Source organism: Cibotium barometz, chromosome 41 (genome assembly GCF_041138505.1).
Source record: "Cibotium barometz isolate CiBa-2024 chromosome 41, ASM4113850v1, whole genome shotgun sequence".
Classification (NCBI taxonomy): Eukaryota; Viridiplantae; Streptophyta; class Polypodiopsida; order Cyatheales; family Cibotiaceae; genus Cibotium; species Cibotium barometz.
The window spans coordinates 37,136,453-37,160,667 of record NC_141086.1 but is presented as its reverse complement, the minus strand read 5'-3'; the positions used below and the strand labels follow the sequence as shown (position 1 = coordinate 37,160,667).

The 24,215-nt window shown below is 45.2% G+C and overlaps 1 protein-coding gene across 2 annotated transcripts in view; it reads right to left on the bottom strand.

Moving 5' to 3' along the window:
* Positions 1 to 2,859: 2,859 nt before the first annotated feature.
* Positions 2,860 to 24,215, bottom strand: part of LOC147614926 (protein unc-13 homolog) — a 207,599-nt gene continuing 186,243 nt past the window's right edge. The window contains exons 23-26 of one of the 2 annotated variants that reach the window (XM_086780241.1): positions 18,750 to 18,827; positions 18,489 to 18,584; positions 18,261 to 18,356; positions 2,860 to 3,640 (exon numbers count right to left, since the gene is read on the bottom strand). In XM_086780241.1, the coding sequence (XP_086636367.1) occupies positions 3,464 to 3,640; positions 18,261 to 18,356; positions 18,489 to 18,584; positions 18,750 to 18,827 (447 nt within the window). In that variant the 3' untranslated portion in view covers positions 2,860 to 3,463. The remainder of the gene's footprint in view (positions 3,641 to 18,260; positions 18,357 to 18,488; positions 18,585 to 18,749; positions 18,828 to 24,215) is intronic. The other variant, XM_086780242.1, reaches the window with a different exon arrangement.

The window sequence follows — 24,215 nt, the reverse complement described above, 5'->3', positions numbered from 1 at the left end:
CTTTTGTTGTCCAGTGTGATGCATGTGGAAGTAGCATTGGTGCAGTTCTCATGCAAGAGGGACATGTCATAGCCTATGAGAGTAGAGTTTTGCAAGATGCTGAGAAGCATTTACAGGTGTATGAGAAAGAGATGTTGGCTGTAATTCACGCTCTTTCTACTTGGAAACACTACTTGCTTGGGGCTGATTTCATTGTGCAGACAGATCATCAGACCTTGTGATATTTCCTCACGCAGACTAAGCTTTCAGAGAAGCATATGCGTTGGGCAAACTTTTTGTCAATGTTTCAATTCCAGATTGTGCATGTGGAAGGCAAAAATAAGGTAGTGGGGCAGATGCTTTGTCACGCAAGCCACAGGTTTCTGCAGTTTCACTTGCTTATCATCATGAGCTTGATCAAATGACAGAGCAGTATGCCCATGATGAGGACTTTGAAAGGTTGTATGATCAGATGTCTGAGGGTCAGCGGCATGAGCACTATACTCTCCGAGATGGGTTTTTATTGATGCATGGCAGACTGTGTGTTACCAGGCCATTGCGACTCAAGGTTATGATTGAAAGTCATGCTCCACCGTATGCAGGTCATAGAGGTATTGATGCCACGGTAAAAGCAATGGAGACTTTCTTTTATTGGCCAACCTTGAGAAGAGATGTTGATGCCTTTGTGAGGCAATGCATCGTATGTCAGAAGGTAAAGTTTGACCGTCAGAAGACACCTGGGTTATTACAGCCTTTACCTATTCCGGATAGACCTTGGGAGAGCATTGCCATGGATTTTGTATTTGATCTTCCACGGACACAAACGGGAAATGATGGCATCTGGACTATCATATGCAGGCTCATTTCATTCCCGTGCGGAAGACAATTAAAGTGGATCATATGGTGAAGTTGTTCATGGCGAACATCTTCAAGTATCATGGCTTGCCTACGTCTATCATTAGTGATCGTGATCCACAAAAGATGAGTTTGTTCTGGAGAGGGTTGTTTGACAACATGGGTACAACTCTCAAGTTTTCATCGTCATTTCATCCACAGACATCTGATGGTCAGTCAGAAGAGGCTAACTCTACAGTGTTGGATCTTCTCAAGTGTTATGTGTCAGAGCACAAGCAACAATGGCAAAAATATCTTCCTTTGGTGGAGTTTGCATATAACAACACTGTACATAGCTCGACAGGCAAGGCGCCTTTTGAGATTGTAGGAGGAGGGAAGAAGGTACCACCCATTTTGCATACAAAGGATAAGATCTTTGAGGCTGATCAGTATGTGGAAAGCTTGGATGAAGCTTATCGGAGAGTTAAGTTGGCTCTCCAGAAAACTCAGCAGAAGCAAAAGAAAGCCGCAGACCGTCACCACAGACGTGATTTACAGTTTGCATTCGGTGATTGGGTTCTTCTGCGCTTTGAAAAGGCTAGACTCAAGAAGATGAAGGGTAAAGAGCGCTTATTCCCTAAGTTGAGCATGCGTTATTATGGGCCTTTTCAGGTTTTGGAAAAGATTGGTGAGGTAACCTATCGTTTGAAGTTACCAGATCACTAGAGGATTCACAATGCTTTTCACGTGAGTCTTCTTAGACCTTTCCGTGGGAATGTGCCTGAGGATGTATCAGATGAGGCTCAGCCGGAAGTTGAGGAACTTGATGAGGTTCTGATTCCAGAGCAGATACTGGCACATAAAGAAACGAGGTAAAGTTTCCTGTCGCTATCTTGTGAAGTTCAAGAACTATTCACCGATGGATGCGAAGTGGATGGAGGAAGGTGACTTAACAGATTCACCTCAGGTTTTGTAGCTTTATCTCGATGCCTTTGAGTTAGAGCCGACTCTTATTGTGGCTCATTCAGGTTCAGCAGAGCATGGGTCTGGAGCATTACCTGATGCTCAAGAGGGGGTAGCACCTCCACTCCCTTGATACAGACAGGCTCAGATGACATCTAGAAGTCGCTTGGTGCAGTTTTTATCTCACCCGAAGGTACTGAGGCTGACAGTACATCTGTTTATGGGACTTCTATGATATATGTGTACTAGTCACATGAGATTTTTGTGGATATGTATGGTTCACAGTGGTATACAACTTGGACTATTACTATGCCATTGGTTTGCAGTGAATATTGATACATGTGTATGGCTTAGAGAGATCGGGACGCTGATCTTGCCATATTGTATATTTCACTTTGGATATTTTGATGCATCACCAGAATGCAATCGAGGACGCTTGCCATTTTTCAAGAGGGGGGTATGTCATGGCCCTGTGAAAATGGAACAGTACAAGTGTGGGCATGGTGGTTGCTGTAACTAGATACTTTTCAAGACTAATAATTGAAATTAATTCATAGTTTGTTTACTTCAAAAAACCAATTGTAATATTCAAAAAACCAATTGTAATATTCAAAAGCAATAGAGGGTATGATGTCACCATGATTGGGTTGCAAAAAAAGGGGGGGAGATATTCTATTACAATAAATGTAATGTCTTCCTCTCATTTCCCTATCTAATGATAAGCCTTCTTTTTCCATAACGAAATAGATATTCTACACTTATGAAAAGACTCATTGCCATTTCTAATTCGTCTCGGGGGTTTTGCATAGAAAAGTAAGAAGTTACCAAGAAACCTATTATTGCCCCTCTTAATAATTCAATAATCATGTATATTCATCACATACCAAAAATATGTGTATGAGAGAGAGAGAGAGAGAGAGACTTGTCCTTTTTGACTCTGAACTTGACTAGAAGCAAAAACCCACCAATTCCCATTGTGGCACTATATTTTTTGATATGATATTGTACAAAAACAGATAATGAAGATATAATATTTTTAATATTTATCTCTATATCTTAGAGAGAATAAAGAAAGAAAAAAACTTGTTCATCAACAAGATTAACTTTACTTTAAAAAACAAGAATCAAAAGAAGCAAATTAGTTGTTTACCGTCCCCCAAGGCTCACAAGTAGCGGGGAGGGGGCGGGGGAGGGGGGGGGGCTGGGGTTAAGAGGAGTTGTCCCATGGTAAGGTTTAGCATAGTTGCAGTAGCCACTTGCATCTCTCTTGCTAGCCCCTCTAATACGTTCATTTTGAAGGGGTTTCAACAAATAGCCCAATAAGGACCACACACCTCTAAGCAGCCATGACTAAAAAGCAAGTACTTTGGTATAAACGAGTGACAGATTTTTTCAACTGAACTCAATCTTTTCAATTCATGAGTGTTTAGGATGTATTTTCTGCAATCCGTGCATGAATACTCAAAAACATCATGATACAAGAGAGAACCCCATCACAAATTGTTCTTTGTTGAATTCAGTATCGGAGTGTGTAGAGCATTACAGCGTCTTTGTCACAGACACTAAAGAGTACATCAAGGTTTGTTTGAGGATGGTGCGCTTCAATGGATGGCTGATGGATATCATCCTGGTATCGTTGTGAACAGGGGCGTTCTACAACCCCTGTTCCCACTCTGACAGCGCAGGCTTATGGTAGTTTATACTGCTTCTTGAGAAACTTTGATGCTTCTGGATCAGGCCGGTGGCAAAGGACATGCAAAAGCATGTCGGCGTCTGATGGGATTCTCCCCCCAACTTTTTGTGGCGCACTAGTACCAAAATTTTGATCATTTGCATGCTTGAAGTTCTCGATTACTATCCAAGTCTGTTTTAAAAAAAGGACCTTATTGTTAGCAGCAGCAGTGAAGATGGGAAAGTACCGTCACATTTTGATGAGAACGCCAAAAATATAGACCTTGCATCACAAAAGAACGTGGGAAGAAAGACAAAAACCAAGGCTAGAATCCGGACATACATATACAGTGAAGCCATTCATTACACCATGTTCACAAACTTCCTTCTGATTGCCTTCGGTGCTAAGAACACAACCGAAGGCAATCAGACTCACTTCGGCAGGAATAGAGCTGAAACATACCCGCTAGCACATACCCCCCTTTTTCTTCTCTCCAACGCTCATGTGCGCACACATCTCCACACTGAGCCTTCCTCTTGCTGATATCACTGAGAAGGCCGGTCACACAGACAGCATGTTTACTGCTGGTTTATGGATTTCTGCAAAGCGTTCCAAGTGTTGAACCTACTTTCAGAGATGATATGGGGTGTCATCTGCTTACAGGGAAAGTCAGACCACCAGGAGGCCTATAGGTGGGATCAGTCCTCCCATCCCAACACTGTTTGGCCTTTACATAGATGAGAGATATCTACCAGTATTGACTGTGGGCTCCCCGTTATTAGCTTACACACTGGTTTACATCCATCCTTCTCTTTGCAGATAGGCAGTGGGGAAAATAGGCACTACCCACTCAGCAAACAAACTGCAGAGCCTCCCCTTATTTTTTGTTCTCCGCCTGGCCTTAGGTCCAAGATCCTCCCGTAGTTACTGATTTTTCACCGTTCAATGCTCATATCATTAGCTTTTTGATATAAAGTATCATGGAAGAACCTTTTCTTCCCTCGGGTCCTCTACCCTGGCCACCATCGTGCCAAAAAGGATTTCAATCATCAGTACTACAAGCACCCTCACGAGTCACAATGCATCTACTCCTTGCAAGTACTCGTCCCACACTTGCCATAATCTTGAAAACAACACTGAAAAAAGATCCTCATTGGCATGGAGGGGGGAATCTTCCTCGATCTCTAGTTTTTTCATGTTTGAGTCTTGGCTTCTCTGCCCAGGTTGTCCCTCGAAATCTTAGTTATATATTTTGGATCCTTTTAGATTTTGTAACCCCTTGTTTCTATACAAGGCTCCTCTCCATCATTCCCTTTTTGCCCCTGCATGAGGGGGGGAAGGGGGATTAGTATGCTGATGTAGACTGTCTTTGTCTCCTGAGGCAGGACTTGACCTTCGAGTCTTTCACAAAGACCATGCTTGTTAAGCCTTTGAGCCATGCTTATTGAGCCTCTGAGCCTTTTGAGCCATGCTCACTAGCCTCTAAGCCATGATTACTAGCCTCTGCGTTGGAAGCAGGATCCATGTTTGGTCTTTGCTTGTGTTGGAGTATAGGACTACTGAAGGTTATGCATGCAACTCCACCATCACTCCGAAGGGGGGTTTGTTGTGTATTTCAGAGTTAACCTAGAGTCTACTCAAGTGTCCTTAGTGGTGTGAACACACTAGGTTTGCACACCCTCTTATTTAGGGTCAAAAGATAAGGCCTTGGTGCCTATAAAAGCATGTACTTGGGTCCTTCATTCACACATTATGAGTACCATTCAAGTTAGGCAATCTCTCTCATACATAATCTCTACTCATTCTCTCTCTTTTTTTTTTCGTAACGGTTGGTTGATTAAATTACGAAAATGTAATACAAAGCAAAGGTCGCATGACCATCTATACAAACATGTACATAGAGGCTGTCAGACTACACACTTAAAGGCCACATGAGGCATGCCCACTGTACGAAGAGCATCTAACCAGGAGTCAACTTGCGCATTGGTCATAACATGTGCATCGATCAAAGAAGAAACTTGCCAAAGCAGTAGACCACGAACACGCTGGACATGACCTTTCACCCCTAATTGTGAATCAAAGCTGAAAGCATCTCTCTCTCTCTCTCTTCTACACACTCCACCATGATGATGATATTTCATCCCGTGTGATCTCCTATGATATTCAATAATTTCGTCTTGGATCCAAGAGTTGCTGAAAATTGGGGACCACTTCCTGAGAGGTCACCCATCCCACTAGTGTTCACACCACTACGCTTAACCTCCACCGCTCTATTCCCTTCCAAGCCACGAAAATTGGTGGAAGGATGATAATGGCCCTAGTCTTATATTATTTACGTATGATCTCATTATCCCCGGCACTATGCATGTGGTATGTAGATAGCCACGCCATGACCTTCCAACACCTCGATGGCCAGGATGTACGGCACCCAGAGGCTCTAACGACACTTGGCTCAGAGGTCTCACAGAGATGTCACCCGCCTATTCCAGAATATGCCCGCTTGCTAGTGATCATAAACGCATTCGTCCTTCGTTCAGCTCCACTTAGAGAAATCGGCAAGTTGATCAGCTCTACTAATAACACCCCAACATGCCCTCTTTGGCTTTAATACCATCTTCAAAATTGGGGGCCACTTCCTGGGAGATCACCCATCCTAGTAGTGTTCACGCCACTATGCGCTTAACCTGGACCACTCTATTCCCTTCCAAGCCAGGAAAATTGGTGGAGGGATGATAATGGCCCTAGTCTTCTATTATTTACATATGATCTCATTATCCCTGGCACTATGCATGTGGTATATAGACAGCCAGGTCATGACCTTCCAACACTCTCCCTCGATGGCTAGGATGTAGGGTACCCAGAGGCTCTAACGACACTTGGCTCAGAGGTCTGCCTGCTCTCACAGAGGTGTCACCCGCCTATTCCAGCATATGTCCGCCTAGGCGCTAGTGATCATACATGCATTCGCCCTTCGTTCAGCTCCACTTAGAGGAATCGGCAAGTTGATGAGCTCTGCTAACAACATCCCAACATGCCCTCTCTGGCTCTGATAACATGTTGGAAATTTGGGGCCACTTTCCGGGAGGTCACCTGTCACCAGTCTGGACATTTCCCAGTCTGAAAGGGGTCTGGTGGACTCCAGGATGTTTAAATATTTGGAAAGTACAAGCTTTGGGAATGGGGAATTATCCTAGAATACAAAGGACCACACTCCTAAAATTTACGAGAGTTGCTATATTTTGCCCGACTCCAATGGAAATTCTGTTCGCGTCATTACATCTGGAATTGAGCAGATACCAAGAGTTGGCAAAGTGCCTATGACAGAATGTCTACCAGTTGGGATATTTTTAGAGATAAAGTTTATGGAAGGACCCATCTCTTAGATTGGGACATGTGGCTAGGAGGTGGACCAAAGTGAGACAAGTGGCCTGACATTTTTTAGAAAGTGGATCAAAGTGAGACAAGTGGCCTCACACTTGTCACTTCAGCTATTGTGTGGCTCTCCACTTGTCATCGTAGCCTTCTCTTGCCATTTTAGCTCATGGGAGGCCCAAATCTATAAATTGGAGTCCTCTCTCTTCATTAATGGAGGCTCTCTTGCTGCACACTAGCCTCTACCACCGTTGACGGCTGCCCTAATGATGGCTACTCTCTTTCTCTCTCTTGAAGGCTGCCCATGAAGAATACCGGCTGTTGGGGGCTGTTTTGGAGGCTTCCATCGTGAAGAAATACTTAAGGCAAGGATATTCAATCATTTATTATGATTTCTAGCCATTGTACTTGTTATACCAGCATTTATACCAGCCACCGTACCGACTGTACCAACCACTGTACCGACTGTACCAACCACTGTACCTCCTGTACTAATCACTATACATGCTGTACCAGCATTTGTACCTACTGTACATGTTGTACCAGCCACCGTACCGACTGTACCAGCCACTGTACCGGCTGTACTAACCATTGTACCATGAAGACCCATGGTTTTTGGGGAAGAATCAATACCCACATGGAGGTATATGGATTATATTATTGGCTCGGCATTTCTACAGCCTATGTTCCGGCTTGGTTGCCTCGTGTTGGGTTGTGTTATGGCATTTGTATATGGATAATCCGGCATCTCCCGTGGGGAGAGTAAGGCCCTCAAAGCTTGTACATGATATTATTCTCCTTGGATAATAAAATACTCCAAGGGAGGGGTCGGCCCATTCCGGCCTCTATGCGGTGTCACACGTGCAAGCTCCATTTTCAGCATTTGTGGATGTTTTGTCCAGCTTTATGTTTTTTGCAAAGTGATGATGGATGTTAAGGCTGTGGCCATGTTTAAGTGTTTTAACATGCATTGATGGTATCAACAAGTGTGTAAAAGGCCCTAGTCCCCCGGGCACCCGCCACGAGCGGAGGCTTCCTTCTATCAATAAAAGAAAAAAGATCTCAAGTGGGGACCACACTTACCATCATTGCTGTTAAGCATGGCCAACCACTTCATAGTTTATGAAGCAAGAGCATGAGCAGTAGATAGCTTGTTGATCTAAGGATTTATGAATTCACAAAATTTATCTTGGAAGTATGGAGTTGGCTTTATGTGCACATGTTTAGCACTCTTTCCATATGGATATTGTGGATTATATTATCAAGCTTACAGGCAAGCTATATGGAGATACATCTCGGGATATCTTAAGGATATGGTGAGGAGATATTTCTTTTGGCTTCATGATCAACCTGGCAAAGAACAGCCAAGTATACTTTGAGTTTGCAAAGTTGGTGCTTTTGCTATTTACTATGAAGTGTTTTTGATGTTCACTAACCCTTGTATAGCTATGCAAGGAGAAAGGTGTTGTTGTTTGCCTTGAGATGATTTTAGGGAAACATTGTTTATGGCTCCCTTTATTGGGATGGATTATATCTATGGAGATTTCTTTCTTGGACGAGATTCATATAGATATTGGGCTTCACAAGCAATTTCTATGGACGAATCTGTCCGAGTTTATAGAGAAGAAATCTTTGAATATCTCATGGATATGATGCTTTTATGGATAAAGTCCACCTCTACTCCAAGGTGTGTGGTTAGCACAGAGTATGTGGTAAGAGTTATGGTATACAAGGATTATGGTATACAGGTCTATGGATTCTTCGATTTCTTTTCTAGGGATTTGGATCCATCCTCAGGTTTATGGATTATGTTTACGACTCCCTTTTACTGGGATGGATTATTCCTTTTGGCTCCCTTTATTTGGGATGCATTGGACTTATGAAACTCATGATTCACATACCCTGTGTAGTGTTCTCTTGTCCTACGTGCTCTCTTGAAGATTGTTTCTACCATGTGAGGGTGGAACAATAGAAAGCAGATGGAAGGGAACATGGACACTTCAAAGGGTAGTGACAAGCACAACATACCCTGTGTAGTGTTCTCTTGTCCTACGTGCTCTCTTGAAGATTGTTTCTACCATGTGTGGGTGGAACAATAGAGAGCAGACGGAAGGGAACATGGGCACTTGAGAGGGTAGTGTGAGTTGGTGGCCGAAATGCCTACAAACTATTGGTGGCCGAAATGCCTATAAACTATGTGTAGCAGAAATGCTTATGGAACACTAGGTTATCTATGCCTGGAGTGATTGTTTTATCTTGTTACTTGAGCCCACCTCTCATCCAAGGTGTGTGGTCAGAGTACCAACACGGAGTGCAAGTGGTAAAGTGGACATGATGGGACTTATGTCTATGCCAACGGTCATGTGGACCGATGTCTTGTTGGCAGGAGACTTATTTTGTCTCGCCCATTTACTTGGGACATGAATTATGATATCTGGACTTATGGGACTGATTTGTCTCGTCCATTTACTTGGGACAAGATTATGATATCTGGACTTATGGGACTGTTTTTGTCTCGCCCATTTATCTTGGGACATGATTTTGATATTGGTATTATGGAGACTTAGTCTCACCCATTTCTTTGGGACATGGATTCTTCAGTTATATTGGATTTTTGAGACTGTCTCGTCTCACCCAATCGATGGGACATGATTATATCTTGCATATATGGCTTGAAGCTTAAAGTTGCAGACAGCTTTTAAGAAGCTGGGGAGGATGTCACCAGTCTGAAAGGGGTCTGGTGGACTCCAGGATGTTTAAATATTTGGAAAGTACAAGCTTTGGGAATGGGGAATTATCCTAGAATACAAAGGACCACACTCCTAAAATTTAGGAGAGTTGCTATTTTTTGCCCGACTCCGATGGAAATTCTGTTCGCGTCATTACATGTGGAATTGAGCAGATACCAAGAGTTGGCAAAGTGCCTATGACAGAATGTCTACCAGTTGGGATATTTTTAGAGATAAAGTTTATGGAAGGACCCATCTCTTAGATTGGGACATGTGGCTAGGAGGTGGACCAAAGTGAGACAAGTGGCCTGACATTTGTTAGAAAGTGGATCAAAGTGAGACAAGTGGCCTGACATTTGTTAGAAAGTGGATCAAAGTGAGACAAGTGGCCTCACACTTGTCATTTCAGCTATTGTGTGGCTCTCCACTTGTCATCGTAGCCTTCTCTTGCCATTTTAGCTCATGGGAGGCCCAAATCTATAAATTGGAACCCTCTCTCTTCATTAATGGAGGCTCTCTTGCTGCACACTAGCCTCTACCACCGTTGAAGGCTGCCCTAATGATGGCTACTCTCTTTCTCTCTCTCTTGAAGGCTGCCCATGAAGAATACCGGCTCTTGGGGACTGTTTTGGAGGCTTCCATCACGAAGAAATACTGAAGGCAATGGTATTCAATCATTTATTATGATTTCTAGCCATTGTACTTCTTGTACCAACATTTGTACTTGCTGTACCTAATGTACCAGCCACCGTATCGACTGTACCAACCACTGTACCTACTGTACTAGTCACTGTACATACTGTACCAGCATTTGTACTCGTTGTACCTGCTGTACCAGCCACTGTACCGGCTGTACCAGCCACTGTACCGACAGTACCAACCATTGTACCTACTGTACCGGCTGAATCGAGAGTTGTACTTGCTGTACTTGCTATACCAGCTCTATTGCATGAAGACCCGTGGTTTTTGGGGAGGAATTAGTACCCACACAGAGGTATATGGATTTATTATTGGCTCGGCATTTCTACAGCCTATGTTCCGGCTTGGTTGCCTCATGTTGGGTTGTGTTATGGCATTTGTATATGGATAATCCGGCATCTCCCGTGGGGAGAGTAAGGCCCTCAAACCTTGTACATGATATTATTCTCCTTGGGTAATAAAATACTCCAAGGGAGGGGTCGACCCGTGGTTTTTGGGGAGGAATCAGTACCCACACAGAGGTATATGGATTATATTACTGTACCGGCTGAATGGAGAGTTGTACTTGCTGTACTTGCTGTACCAGCTCTATTGCATGAAGACCCGTGGTTTTTGGGGAGGAATCAGTACCCACACAGAGGTATATGGATTATATTATTGGCTCGGCATTTCTACAGCCTATGTTCCGGCTTGGTTGCCTCGTGTTGGGTTGTGTTATGGCATTTGTATATGGATAATCCGGCATCTCCCGTGGGGAGAGTAAGGCCCTCAAAGCTTGTACATGATATTATTCTCCTTGGGTAATAAAATACTCCAAGGGAGGGGTCGGCCCATTCCGGTCTCTATGTGGTGTCACACGTGCAAGCTCCATTTTCAGCATTTGTGGATGTTTTGTCTAGCTTTATGTTTTATGCAAAGTGATGATGGATATGTGTTAAGGCTGTGGCCATGTTTAAGTGTTTTAACATGCATTGATGGTATCAACAAGTGTGTAAAAGGCCCTAGTCCCCCGGGCACCCGCCACGAGTTACATCACCCATCCCAGTAATGTTCACGCCACTACAAGCTTAACCTCGACCACTCTATTCCCTTTCAAGCCACGAAAATTGGTGGAGGAGGAATGATAATGACCCTAGTCTTCTATTATTTATGTATGATCTCATTATCCCTGACACTATGCATGTGGTATGTAGACAGCCAGGCCATGACCTTCCAACAAGAGTGACAAGATACAGAAGTACGATTTTAAGGACTCTATCAGGTTGCAGGTGATAGACCATGATGGCACAGGGCTACAACGGATCTCACAGGACCATGGAGACATCACTTTCTACGGGAGATGCATCTTATAGCTTGGCTCATGCCACAGTCTTGCTATCTATAATGGAATGGCACAATGACCTGCATGAGGAGGACTTACTAGTTTTTCGTAAAAGGGAGGCTCTAGCACAGTCAATTATCTTATGGGATCGCCAAAACTAGCCTCGTTTGGTACCTTACTCTACCATGCCACCATGCTTGCTTGGTGTTGACTATAGTTACCTCGCCTTCACCCTCATCAACACACCACCTACCCCATCTCATACAACACCCGGATCCATTTCACCCATGATTGTGATCATAAACCATGCAAATTAGCTCTACCATCGTCTCTTGAGACTTTGGATGTAGATCCATCTACACCCCTTACCACCCTCACCTCACAGCTCATGACAATTATCCACAAATCCACCATCGACTTTTTCCAGTCTACCGCCAAAGCCCACATAGGCAAAATTGTTGGTATGAGGACGAGTGTTGTGTCACATATGCACGGCTTTTGCGGAAGTTAGCCACCAGTCAAATCCAGAAGCGTGAAGTTGAACAGATTACTAGTACCTTGCTCGCTGCAAGAAACGAGCACATTGTCGTAAACACCACGGAAACTTATACCAACTCTTCCTTAGCGGAAATTTTGAGGAGGCTTCGCGTAGAATCAAGGAACAATGCTTACCCATCCCCATCACACACCCACACATCTATCACTCATATGCACACTCATAATACCACATACCCCACCAACCTCTCCTCCCACATCCACCTCACGCACATCCCACCACATCACCTTCTTCAATGGAGATGAGAGACCTTCAAGGCAAGGCCCACACCATGCTGACCTCAACCTTAGTGGCCCAAGCAATTGTGCCTTAAGTAACAACGCGGGAAGGGACCATGCACGTGAAAATGCGGAGAATGCTTTGCCATACCTGTTGAGCCTTCGCACAATGGCAATGTTGATGGGGCTCTTGGTAGGGAATAAACTAGTGGCCTACTCTTAAATTGTATTTATTACACTTGTTTTTCTCAAAAAAGAGACTTCTATTAAGTATGAGAAACTTTTACAAGAAGAGAGATTGCAAACCAAGCGACGGAGAAATCTCAACCAATCGGGTGCCTTGTGCTACCAGCAAGGCCCCATATGAGAGAGTGAAAAAAATGCCATGATCCCATTCTCTCATGAATTGGCCACGTTTTCTCTCTGCAGCTCTCGAATATCCCTGAATCCTGACCTGCATGGCCATGAGAGTGCGCATAAAATCACACCAGATCCTACAAATGCATTGTGTATCATAAACCAAAGTGTCCTCCATGGCCTCAGTGCATCTAGTCTTCTAGATGTGCCAGGCTATTATGCTAGCAATGATTTCTATGCAGTGTCCAATTTCTGTGCTGGAGGTACGTAGCTTGACCTTGGCATGTCCTGAAGACGACACCGCCGACCCACTCCCGGGGTAACCCATATGATAATATCTCTGTCATTACCGTCAAACTTGATTTGCAGGCCCGACTGTGTCGACCAAAAAATAGCACCAAAATAATTGTAGGCATCCCTCATCCTTCCAAAAAGCTGTGCTATTGCAGTCCAAATCCTCTATGCCTCATAAGCAATGGTAGATCTCTGAAGCTCCTCCACATCTCGAACAAGTTGGGCTAGCACCCATGACCGATCTCCACTAGTTGCTGGCAAGGCTATCTTTGTTTCCTTGTACGAGTGCCACAACCTCTGCCAAAAAGCTCCCTGAATGTAAAGGGTGATCACATAAGCCTCCCAATGTGGTCTAGAAGTAGGGACTCTCTGGATTTTTCCCAAAGCAAGTGTTTGGCGTTCCGCACAGAGTAAATGGTTACTGAAGAAGGGCATGCTTTTCATGGGGGTTAAGAGCATCCCTCCACTCCCACTCACCAGGGTTTGAGTGCAAGTATCTGATATGACATCCATCATATAACAAGAGGCTCCAAGAGTTCGTAATCATCCCTTGAGTTGGGTCAATTACACATTTCAAAAAGCCGAATGCTTGAAATTAGTCTTGACCAAAAACTTGTTATGGCCTAGCAGCTGCAAGCTAAAAACAATTAGAAAATTGCTGAAATAATGCCAAAATGTTACCGTGTTCCCACCCCCATTAAAAGCAACTTTTCCACACAGTATCAGCCATGATAAACCCAAGTTGATCAGTTTCTGCTCAAAAGAAAATCTTGTCGAGTGTAGAGAAAGTGCTGCAAAATCCCACTCTTGGAAGCTAGCCGAGTTCTATTAGCCCTGCTGACAAAGGATATTAACGCTTCTAATGTGGAGAACTAATGAGCAAGCTCCCTTCCTCCCCACCCCCACCCCCCTTTTCTTTTGTTACTTAACGTTTAGGCCTCTCATTCTTTTATTTTTATTTTTCTAAAATCTCATGTGCTGTAACTTGGCTTGCAGCTTTCGCCCTTGTTTTATTAAAAAAAAAAACCCATTGAACATTTATAGTGAAAAACATCCACTTTTCTACCTTCAAAAAACAATTGAAGCTTTTACTAGTGGTTTGTTCTCTTCGCCTGTACTCCTGCTTTTTCCTGTGCATGCAGTAATAGGCTTTACTGCACATACAGCCCTGTTGTGGCTTGCTTCCACGCAGCACTTGCTGGCTGCACACAGAACTGGTTGTTCCCTTGGCTATTGGGTTGCACCTTTCGTGTAAAGGTGGCTACTGCCCTGGTGGTGGCCTTGTCTGCTGGCCAGGCTATGCCACACAGGCAGCCCACCTAGGGTAGCCATGATTGGCTGCCCCATGGCTGGTCAGCATTGCCTCAGCCTGCCCAGCCATCTCTGTCCTCAGCCACAACCCTTGCTATATGGTGGCTTCCCCCACTCAGGCCCCCTGCCGAGTACTTTCTCTAAGACCAAACACACCAAAAAAACATTGTTTTTCTCCATCTCTCTCACACACAGCAATACACGATCCTTGACCAACACATCCTTGTACAAACTTCAACACAACAATTAGTTATAGAGAAGGAGAGAGGATGAGAGAGACACCTGGAAATAGTGAGAATTCTGGATGCTTTGTTGCACGTAGAGACCGCTTATTGTCTTTTCAGAAAATCCGTCAATATTTCGGGTTCCACGTGGATATGTACTAGGAGAAGGTGAGGGTAGCACTTACACCGTTTGGTGGCATTCCTCAGTTGGAGGATCAGCAACCTTGGTTAGATTGGGCATTTAGAAAGCCTCAGGACATTGTTCAATGTACAACAAGTCAAGTGTACCATATGATGGTGCAAGATAAGCGCTGGATCACTGAGAAGGCTAATAGGGTATGGAGCATCAAGAAGAGTAGGGCCTAGTGGAAGGAAGTAATCTTACAGGGCTGGTGATCTAAGATTCCGCATCAAGGGAAGGTGTTCCTATGGTGCATGTGAGTTGGAGGCCTACCATTGGGGGACTAGTTGCGAAAGCGACGGATTGCTTCTGGTAATTGTGTGTATTGTACTACATGCTTGGAAACATGTCTGCATCTTTTCATTACATGTCCGGTGGCAAAGAAGGTGTTGGATTTCCTTTGTCGCATTTGGACTCCATTGACAAATAGGCCCGTAAAGGCTAAAGATTGGATTTTTGGCAAGATTCCGAATGGGCCAAATAACCCACAACATTCAGTTTTCTTTCATTTTTTCAAGTGGATAGATTTGTGGCATATCTGGTTAACTAGGAATGCCTTCATATTTGATGCAAAAGTTGGTATTACAGCTCACATAGGTCGTATAAAAGGGCTACTATTATTGGCAAGTCTCTTCCTTGCGATCAACTCATTTGGTGGAGACTGACACGGCTATATATTGGATGAGGGTACTCCGAGCTACATCTATGGTTCAGAGTAATTAGTAAGGGAAAGCTAGTACATCACATGGCGGCCATGTGGCCATTTGTAAAGCAATTTTGGTAATATATCATCTATTACAGAAAAAAAAAAAGATACTTGGAAATCCCCACATCTACACCTAGGCATGCATACCTCTTTAGCCTCTAGGTTAGGGTTGCTCTAACACCAACTGTAAAGTCCTTCCCAAAATCTTCCCTAAACACAGCTGAAAACACGATTAGTATGAAACCAAATCATGAGGTAGTAGTCTAGCTCACCTCCCAACCACGACCGGCATCCACCAATCTCCCCCGAGCCAAGGATAGGGCTCTTGCATAATCCCATAGGCCCATGCCTAACTTCAGTGTCCCATACCACCGAAGCTTATCCGAAGACCTTCGAGATGCCAAGTACGTACTCGCCATGTGCACGGCATGAGAGTGTCTACTCTCCGGGTCCAAGCCACACCCTCAGTGCACAACTATGTCTCATAATAACCCAAGCTCTCACTTATATAGTGATGACTATGCCATAAATAATTAACCTGCTATATATTAATCCAGAGTGCCTTTAGATGTGGCACTATGATCAGTATTTAAACTTTTCATGGATACAATGAAAGAAGCAAGTTCACCCTTGCTCGTCTCTAAAAATTGTAAGAAATGCTGAATTAGTTGAAAGCACTATTGTCAATCTAACCACTGGAACTAGAATCAGTTATGGGATGCCATGAAAGTACACCTTCGTGAAAGGTTTTGTCCTCTAGGATTTCAAGAGGATAAAACCATTAAGCCTATTATATTAATCCAAGAGCCCTAGCCAAGTATCTACCTACTAATCCCTAATCCCAAGGCCCCCAACCCCACTGCATTAGGTCTCTAATATGTAGATTAGTGTCCAGATAAATGACAGTAGCCACATGTTTTTACGCGTAGTTGAATTTTTGGTCCCTAGTTTTAAGCCAAACATTTGGTTTATTATTGTTTTTTCCAATAAGGCTTAAAATACAAATCTAGCCTCAGAAACCTGCAAGTTATTACTTGGCAAAATTAAGTTTCCTCTCTTTACAACAAGAGTTTCCACCTTCGTTTTTTAATCCAGTCAAATGTTTGATTCAACCATTCAAAGGTTTCACCTTGAGTGAACTTTTATAAAAGGGTTTATTCAGGGTTTACTTTTATAATGTAGAAGCTTTATAATATTAAATCATCTGGTGATTTTTTTTAATAAAAAAAAAAAACAAATCCATCAAGGCCTTAGAGCTTTCTAAACCTGCAACAGGAATTATTCTCACAAGAAAGCCTCTCTATTCACTCTTTCTCTACGCGTGAAACCTGAGTTTCCTCTTTTAACAGACGCTATGGTTTTCGTCAACTCAAATACAGCATTTGGAAATCCACATAGTCTATTTCGAAATAATATTTATTCTTATCCATTCATTCAAAAATTATTTTGGTCGTCAAATTGGAATATCGCATAAATATTGAGGATACCAACATGCATATTGTCAAGTAGGATGATAATCCACTGTGCGCCACAACACCATGACCAATACTGCAAGGCAAGATGGACTGGAAACTGAAATGCATGCACCACCTTGAAGCCTGCAGCCCCAGACCAAAAAGTGTGACCAAATAAAAGCTTGCCAGAAAGATTGCATTGGCTGTCATCTAATTTCTGCTCCGGTGCTGGAGGAGCCAGAGGCAGGGCAGAAAGATGAAGGTATCTGCTGTGCACGTCTACCCTTTCTCCTAGTGTGCCTCCTGCTTCTGGCCCTACTGTCGACACAACCATCCAGTTTCCCGGCAATCCCCATCTTCTGTCTGAAATAAGAACCATCCGGTTATGAAACGGATGGATCACAGTTGATGACAATACTCTGTGCACCCCATCAGCGCTAGCAAGTGACTGCTGCTGATGCAAATGAGCCTTGAGGCTAGTCCTGGGAGGGCAGGTACCTCTAGAACCTGATTGAAAGCAGCCACTAAGAGCCTCAGCAACTTGCAGGCCTGGGGCAAGTCGCTGGCCCTCTTGCCACTCGATCAAAATCTGTGCAGTATTTGAGGAGAGAGATTTCTTTCTGGAAAAGGGGAAGAGAGCTGCAGGCTAAAGCGTGGGATGTGGCTTCCCGGGATTCAAAGTCTACTTAGAAGAAGCTTCTACCGAGTAGAGAAGTATCCTGGAAACGCTCAGTCAGCTCAGTGGGGAGAGCTGCCAGAAGCCAATCCCATACTTGAGAGCAGGCAGGATGAGAGCAATAAATCCGGTCAATGAGGGTTTAATGTGTTTCCTGTGCAATATCGCACTAGAGGACCTGGAGCTCGTCTTGGGAGAAATTGACAGTTCGCCCAGCCGATGGGGGTGAAGAAGGATTGGCTTGGGCGGATGCCATAATGGCAATAAGAATGGGAAGGCAAACTTGAACACAATAAATATTTCCATCCTCTGAAGAGGGTAGGGGAGAAGGAAGGCGGAAAGCTGAAGGCGAGGGAAGGGTGGAAGGGCAGGCAGTGGAGGGCAGGGGGGTGGGAAGAGCGAGTGGCAGCAGGCAAGAGGTGGATGGCGGGAGGCAGGGAAGCAGGTAGGCAAGAGGGCAGAAGGTGGGGGAAGGTGGGATGCAAGGAGTAGGGCAGCAGGAGGGAGGGCAGGAGGCAGGGAAGGGGTAAGCAGGAGGGAGGTGAAGAGAGGGCTGCAAGGAGAAAGGACGTGAGAGGGGGTGGCGCGCACAGGCGCTAGTACTCAGCTGTAAGAGAAGCTCCAGAGTGCAGCCATCAGAACACTGTAAAAACCTTTTATTTACCTTTTGTAAGAATTTCAAGTTGTATCCAAAAACCTTTTAAAAGAGCCTACCTCAACTATGTACAAATCAATCACTTGCTGGACAGGAGCTGCAGCATTGTCCACCAATGCCTTTGGTAGTCCATCACCATCTGCAATAAAGAAGTTCTGCAGGAATTGCATCACACTGTTATCTTACATAGTGAAGCATCTGAGAATCAGCAAAATGCTGAAATGATAACTGTGGAGAGACAAGAAAAGTGCCCTTTCGAAAACAAAATAGGAGTAACAAAACGATACCTTCAGGATATTCAGATCTTCTATGAGCAGCTCCCCATCACTTTGCGAGAAACATCGAGATGAGCCACCATCCAGCAAGACTCGCAAAAGACCATCCTTGCAAAACAAGAACAAACAAGCAGGTGGGACCCTATTGAGGCCTACTTTCACACTAGATAAAAAGTTCAATGTTCTGATCCAAGAGTGTTGCCAGGTGAAATACATCAACATTTTTGTTTCTTCGCAAAGGCATGGAGATGACAGCTATCTGAATCTGCCTACCAGAGATGCCTGGAAAAGCCCCATGACAACCTGATCCCTCAAAGGCTCCACAATAGTTTCACAAAGTTGTCCGAGTACCTTCAAACGTCAATTCAAGGTTACAGTGCACAGTTTCAACTACTTGGCAAAATCAACCATCAGACAGATGCTAAAGCAGAGTTTCCAATTGGACCTAATCAAAGGCATGGTGAAGCATGAAATTGAATATGATATATCATATCCAAAATAGCACACCAAAAATTAACTGTGCATATGCTCATCTCATTAACAAACAAAACTCTCATGACTTCATCTATTTTTTGCCCTTTTCTTTGACTGTGCAGAAGCACCTTTTTTATTCCATTGAAAAGAAACAAAGAAAACACATATAATTTACATCGAGCTAAAACAAAGTTCCCAATTGGACCTATTCAAAGGCTCAGTGAAGCATGCAATTAAAAATCATAACATCCAAAATAACACAACAAAAATCAAATGCGAACATGCTCATTACATCAACAAACAGAACTTTCATGTCTTTCACTGTTTTTTCTCCCTTGTCCATTTCCTTGAATTTGCAAAAGGAAGCAAAATCTAAGTCACCTATAGAAGGGATGCACCAGACATACAACGTATAATCTATATTGAGAGTTGGAGAACCCCTTACAACAACACCCCCCCCCCCCCTCCCTCTTCCCACCCCCACAGGCCCCCAAAACCATCTTTTGCACTGCCACTCGACTCCAGCCCTTATATGTGGATGCAAAGGTCCCTCTCAATGTTGGTGTAGGATGTAGGAGCGGCGGTTTTCTCCATTCCTGGTGAGTGTTGCCCCTGAACAGGAGTGGAGCAGCACTTCCAGGGACTGCACCCTCCACAATCAGGTCACCAGGTTCTCGCACCTTTTGGGTGACCTCCAGATTACAGATGCCATTGCCCAGACATCGTCACCTGCATGGACAGAGCTTGAGGCCTTCAAGGCGGCGATACGAGGTGTCCACTGTTTCTTTTTCGCAGCTTGGCGAGGATGTTTGTGGCCAGCCCCAAGTAGACTTGTTTGGTGGCGTACATCCATGTCCACCTTGGGCATTTGAGGCCACCTCGAGCACTTGAGGCCAAGTGGACTTATTTGGCGGACTGTTTTAGTTGGATCATCTCAGGGTGTTCACTGGATCACTGCCACACTGCCATAGTGGATCATCATCACACCGCCATAGCGGATCGGTGTCACACCTCCACACCACTACAGTGGATCACCCCAACACTAGAGGAACCATCCTGGAGCATTCACTGGACTATCCGGAAACGGAAGTGCACCACCAACAGATACATGAGAGGTGCACACACACTGGCATTGAAGGCACCGCACTCAGGGCATCTACCAGAGATAGAAGATTCCACCGAAGGGCTTTCCCTCCGATGGCATCCATCAGAGATAGGAGATGCCACCGATGCTACCGACGCCACCACATCTTGCAAGAATCATTTAAATGGGCCCTCAGCTCATCCTTGAGGACATCCTTCATGCTTCGTCCTTCATATTACGTCCTGTCCTTAACCTTCCCACCTGTTTGATTTGAGTCTAGACATCGAGTGTTGTAGTCACTTGTCTATTTCAGCCTGCGTGTCGTCCTAATCACTGTGACCACTGCTGGGTGCACACGGTACAGTGAAGAGCATGTAGCAGTAACTTGGAGTAATGCAAGTGTTCTTCCAGTATTCTTGTCATTCTTGTCATTCTTGTCAATCTTGTCATTGTGTTATGCGCCATCCTAATCTGTCTATTCATGTGTGTGCTGCGCCGTGAGCATTGAGCACTCCGGAGTCCGTACATTCTTTCCAGAGGAGAACCACCGCTTTAGTGTGCCGGGAAACCACCCTACTACTACAGAATCCAGATACACTAAAATTTGGCATGCCCAGTGGGACTCTTGAAACTTGGAGTCATGTTAGCTCACCTCTTATCTCTATATCCTCTGTATGCTGGCCAGCCCAGCCAAGAGTCCTCTCTCAGCACGCTGTTATAGTCAGAAGAGGTTCGATTACATACCACTTAAGCACCCCTTCCACCCTTCCCTATGGTAGCCAACCTTAGTAATCCCACCTTTGGTAACAATGCTAGAGGCTCATCCAACCCTGCTGGTGCAGAACCCCTTTCCACGGTGTTGGGCCGAGTGAATGTCAAGCTCCCCACCTTCATAGGATCCACCACTAAAGATGTGGATGACCACATCCAACGGTTCATCTCTATGTGCAAGAGCTGAGGTCTTGAGCAGGAGGACGCCTTCTTGGTACTCTTTTTGTCCCCTCTGGAAGGTTCTGCAGACAAGTGGTTCAGTCAATTTCCAACTCATCACTTTGCAGACTAGGCCACCCAGAAGAACACCGTACACTGCATCTTCCGTCTTGGTAACTATGAGGACCGCCTTCTCCAACAGCTAGGGAAGCTGCAACCGCTACCAAGGGAGAGTGTCAGAACTCATGACACGGACCACAGTGCTGGTGGCCTGCCAACTGACTCACCCTGGCGACTTCATGGTGCGTCAATGGGTGACACAGGCCTTACCCCGATCACAAATAAATTATCCGGCCTAACAAGACCTTACCTTACCATCGGATTTGCACAAGACGCCAGAGCTCCGGTGAAGCTAAATTGTCACCCGGTGAAAGGGTGATCGCTTAGGCTTCCTTCGGGGAAGCCTTTCGCTTCCCCACCCCCCCCCCTCCCCCCGCCCGACCACTCAAGAGAAGATTCAGGAGAGTCGGCCGCCACCAACCACCTTGTTGGAATTCTAGGAGCTAGCCTCCCAACTAGAAATTGCACGTCTCATGTTTGAGCGTAATGTGGGCTCTATACATCCAACGGCAACACCATTGAATGACCCAAGGGTTCAAGAGCGGAGGCACTCATAGTGACCCAGAAATCTCAAAGCGACCAATTCGTGGACGGGCCTACAAGCTCAACCCCAAGTATGCAGAGGCCATCAAAGTGGAGCTGGAAAAGATGGAGGAAGCCCACATCATCTCCCCGGTGGAACACTCCAAATGGCTTTCACCTATGGTCATCTCCCCCAAGAAGAAAACCAACAAGATCCATGTCTGCATGGACTTTCGGTTTTTTCTCCTCGACTTTGAGAAAGCCTAACATAGATTTGATCGGGGCTTCTTGGAGGGCGCCATGCCACATATAGGTTTTTTGGCATCCTAGATTTGTTGGGGGTCTCAGCTCTATACTCTTTGGCCCATAACACGTCCTCATTCATGGGGCAAGAGGGGAGCGCTTCCCCATCTCCCGCTCAGTGCACACCATGGCTGCCCACTTACCCCCTTGCTCTTCATAGGTTGCTGAGGCCATGAGCAGTTTTCTACACTCACAAGACACAGGACTTTGAGGGACTGAGTCTCCCTGTGTGCACCCTGGAGGAACTCTTGGATGCGGAGTTTGTGGATGGCTTACCTGTCTAGTTCGGTAGGGTATCCTCAATGCTTCCCCATGGTGAGTAAGATATTTTGCCTCGCCTCTCGAACACGCATCAACGCACACAAGTCATTTGGTTTAGAGTGGAACCCTTCTCCACTCCATCTCGGCAACAAGTTAACGTCCTGCATGGGATACATAGAGGCACCATGGCTCGATGAGCCAGGTGTGCATTTTAGAGTGAAACCCTCCCCCGCTCCCTTTTGGCAACAAGGTAATGTCCTCCACGGGATCCCTAGAGGTACCACAGGTCAATAAGTTACGTGGGTACCACAGGTCAATAAGCTACTTGGATATCACGTGGTGCTTCGCTTCATGGTGGACATTCACGCAATTGTGCATGGGCAAGAACAACATCTCACCCGCAACTTCTTGTGGGCTGGTAGTGACGATCCAGAAGCCCGGGCCAAGCTGACCTAGAGAGTCATCGCCTCCACAAAGGGAGGCTGAGCATTATTAATCTGGCCATTCAGAGCAAAGCCTAGTTAGGCAAGCTTATTGCCCGCGACCTCAAGCCACAGTCAAAACCATGGAAAAATTTCCTTGTTGACTACATTCTTACCAACACCCACTCCTGTTGTGTCCCTTTACTTACTGGCACCAAATGCATCTTCTCCTCCACCCCTATCTGCAAATTCAGTACCTATTTTGAGCACAAGTTTTCAACCAGCCCCTTCCACGCCTGAAACACTCTTTGCACTACTTGCTTCTAATGGCCACACCCCCATGTGCTGAGGAGCATCTTCACCAGCCCTTGATGTGGAACAAGCTCAACTGCCTTCCCACAGGTCACATCATTGGAGCTCCATCTCACATATCTTGGAGCTGTCTCAGCTCGGGCCTAACCCATATGATAGGCTTCTGGCCCCTTGTTTGAACCCCCCCCCCCCCCCCCCCCCTCAAACGGACCCCCACACACACATAAAGCAAGAAAGGCTAGCAGGCTGCTCAGGTGGTGTTGATTCAACCATTCCTCTTGACTGGTGCACTCTCATAGCCTCGCCTCCCAGTCCAGTTTGGGTTGCCTCCTCCTCCCAACATGACATCCCCTTACCCATCTTCCGCATTCTTAAGAACTCCACCCCTCTAGTTTTTGTAGTGAGCGACTAAGATGGTTACAACCCAGTTTGTCTCTGTCGAAGGATTATCCTTCCTTTTCCCATTGAGTGAGGTAAGTTCGTTTTTCACCATCTCCAATGGCACACTGATCCCTCCCCTCTTGAGTTTGCAGTGACCCGTTGTGGTGCTTGTGACTTGGGGAGAACAGCCCCCTTGCCTGACTTCATTGGGAGTGGTACTAGCAGCAAGACACCACGGTTCAGCCAAAGCCTCTTGGCGTTTTCTTCTTTCTGTACTCGCCCAGGCTGGGCCACTGCATTTTGTTGCAAGATAGATAGCACCCCAACTACCGCCAGCTTCTTGTTACATAAGGAAGCTTGGAGAAGAATTCAGCATTTAAATTTCAGATTTGCACATATGAGAGAGTGAATGAGAGAAACAAAGAGAATACACCAGATTGGGTCCCAAATAACCCTCTGAATGACCCCACACTAAAGATGTATTGTCTTTAATGCTAAATGTACATGGACTGATCTGTGCACTGTAAACCAGCCCCAGCTACTGACCAAACAACTTGTGCAGTATCCCTGGGAAGAGGGCTGACCTGGTCGCCTCCTTCAGCACTGCTGAACAGCACTGGGATACCTGTGTTTTCCTTGAGAGCACCCTACGTGCATCGATTTGCAATTCCTGCTGGTAGCTGGCTTCAGGACATTTTTTCTTTGCATTTTCTTGCTTGTGGGCTGCCTGGGGCACGTATACAAGCCTTGGGGGTCCTTGCGAAATTGTCAGATGCCTGGAAGAGAATGTGGAGCACCTATATATAGGGAGTTGGGGGCAGGAGAAGCTGGCCGACTGGTGTAGGCCCCTGGCCAACTTAAAAAAAAACAAGCGAAAATCATATAAGCTTGCGTTTTCATGTGTGTCCACCCAGAGATGGGCAACAATGC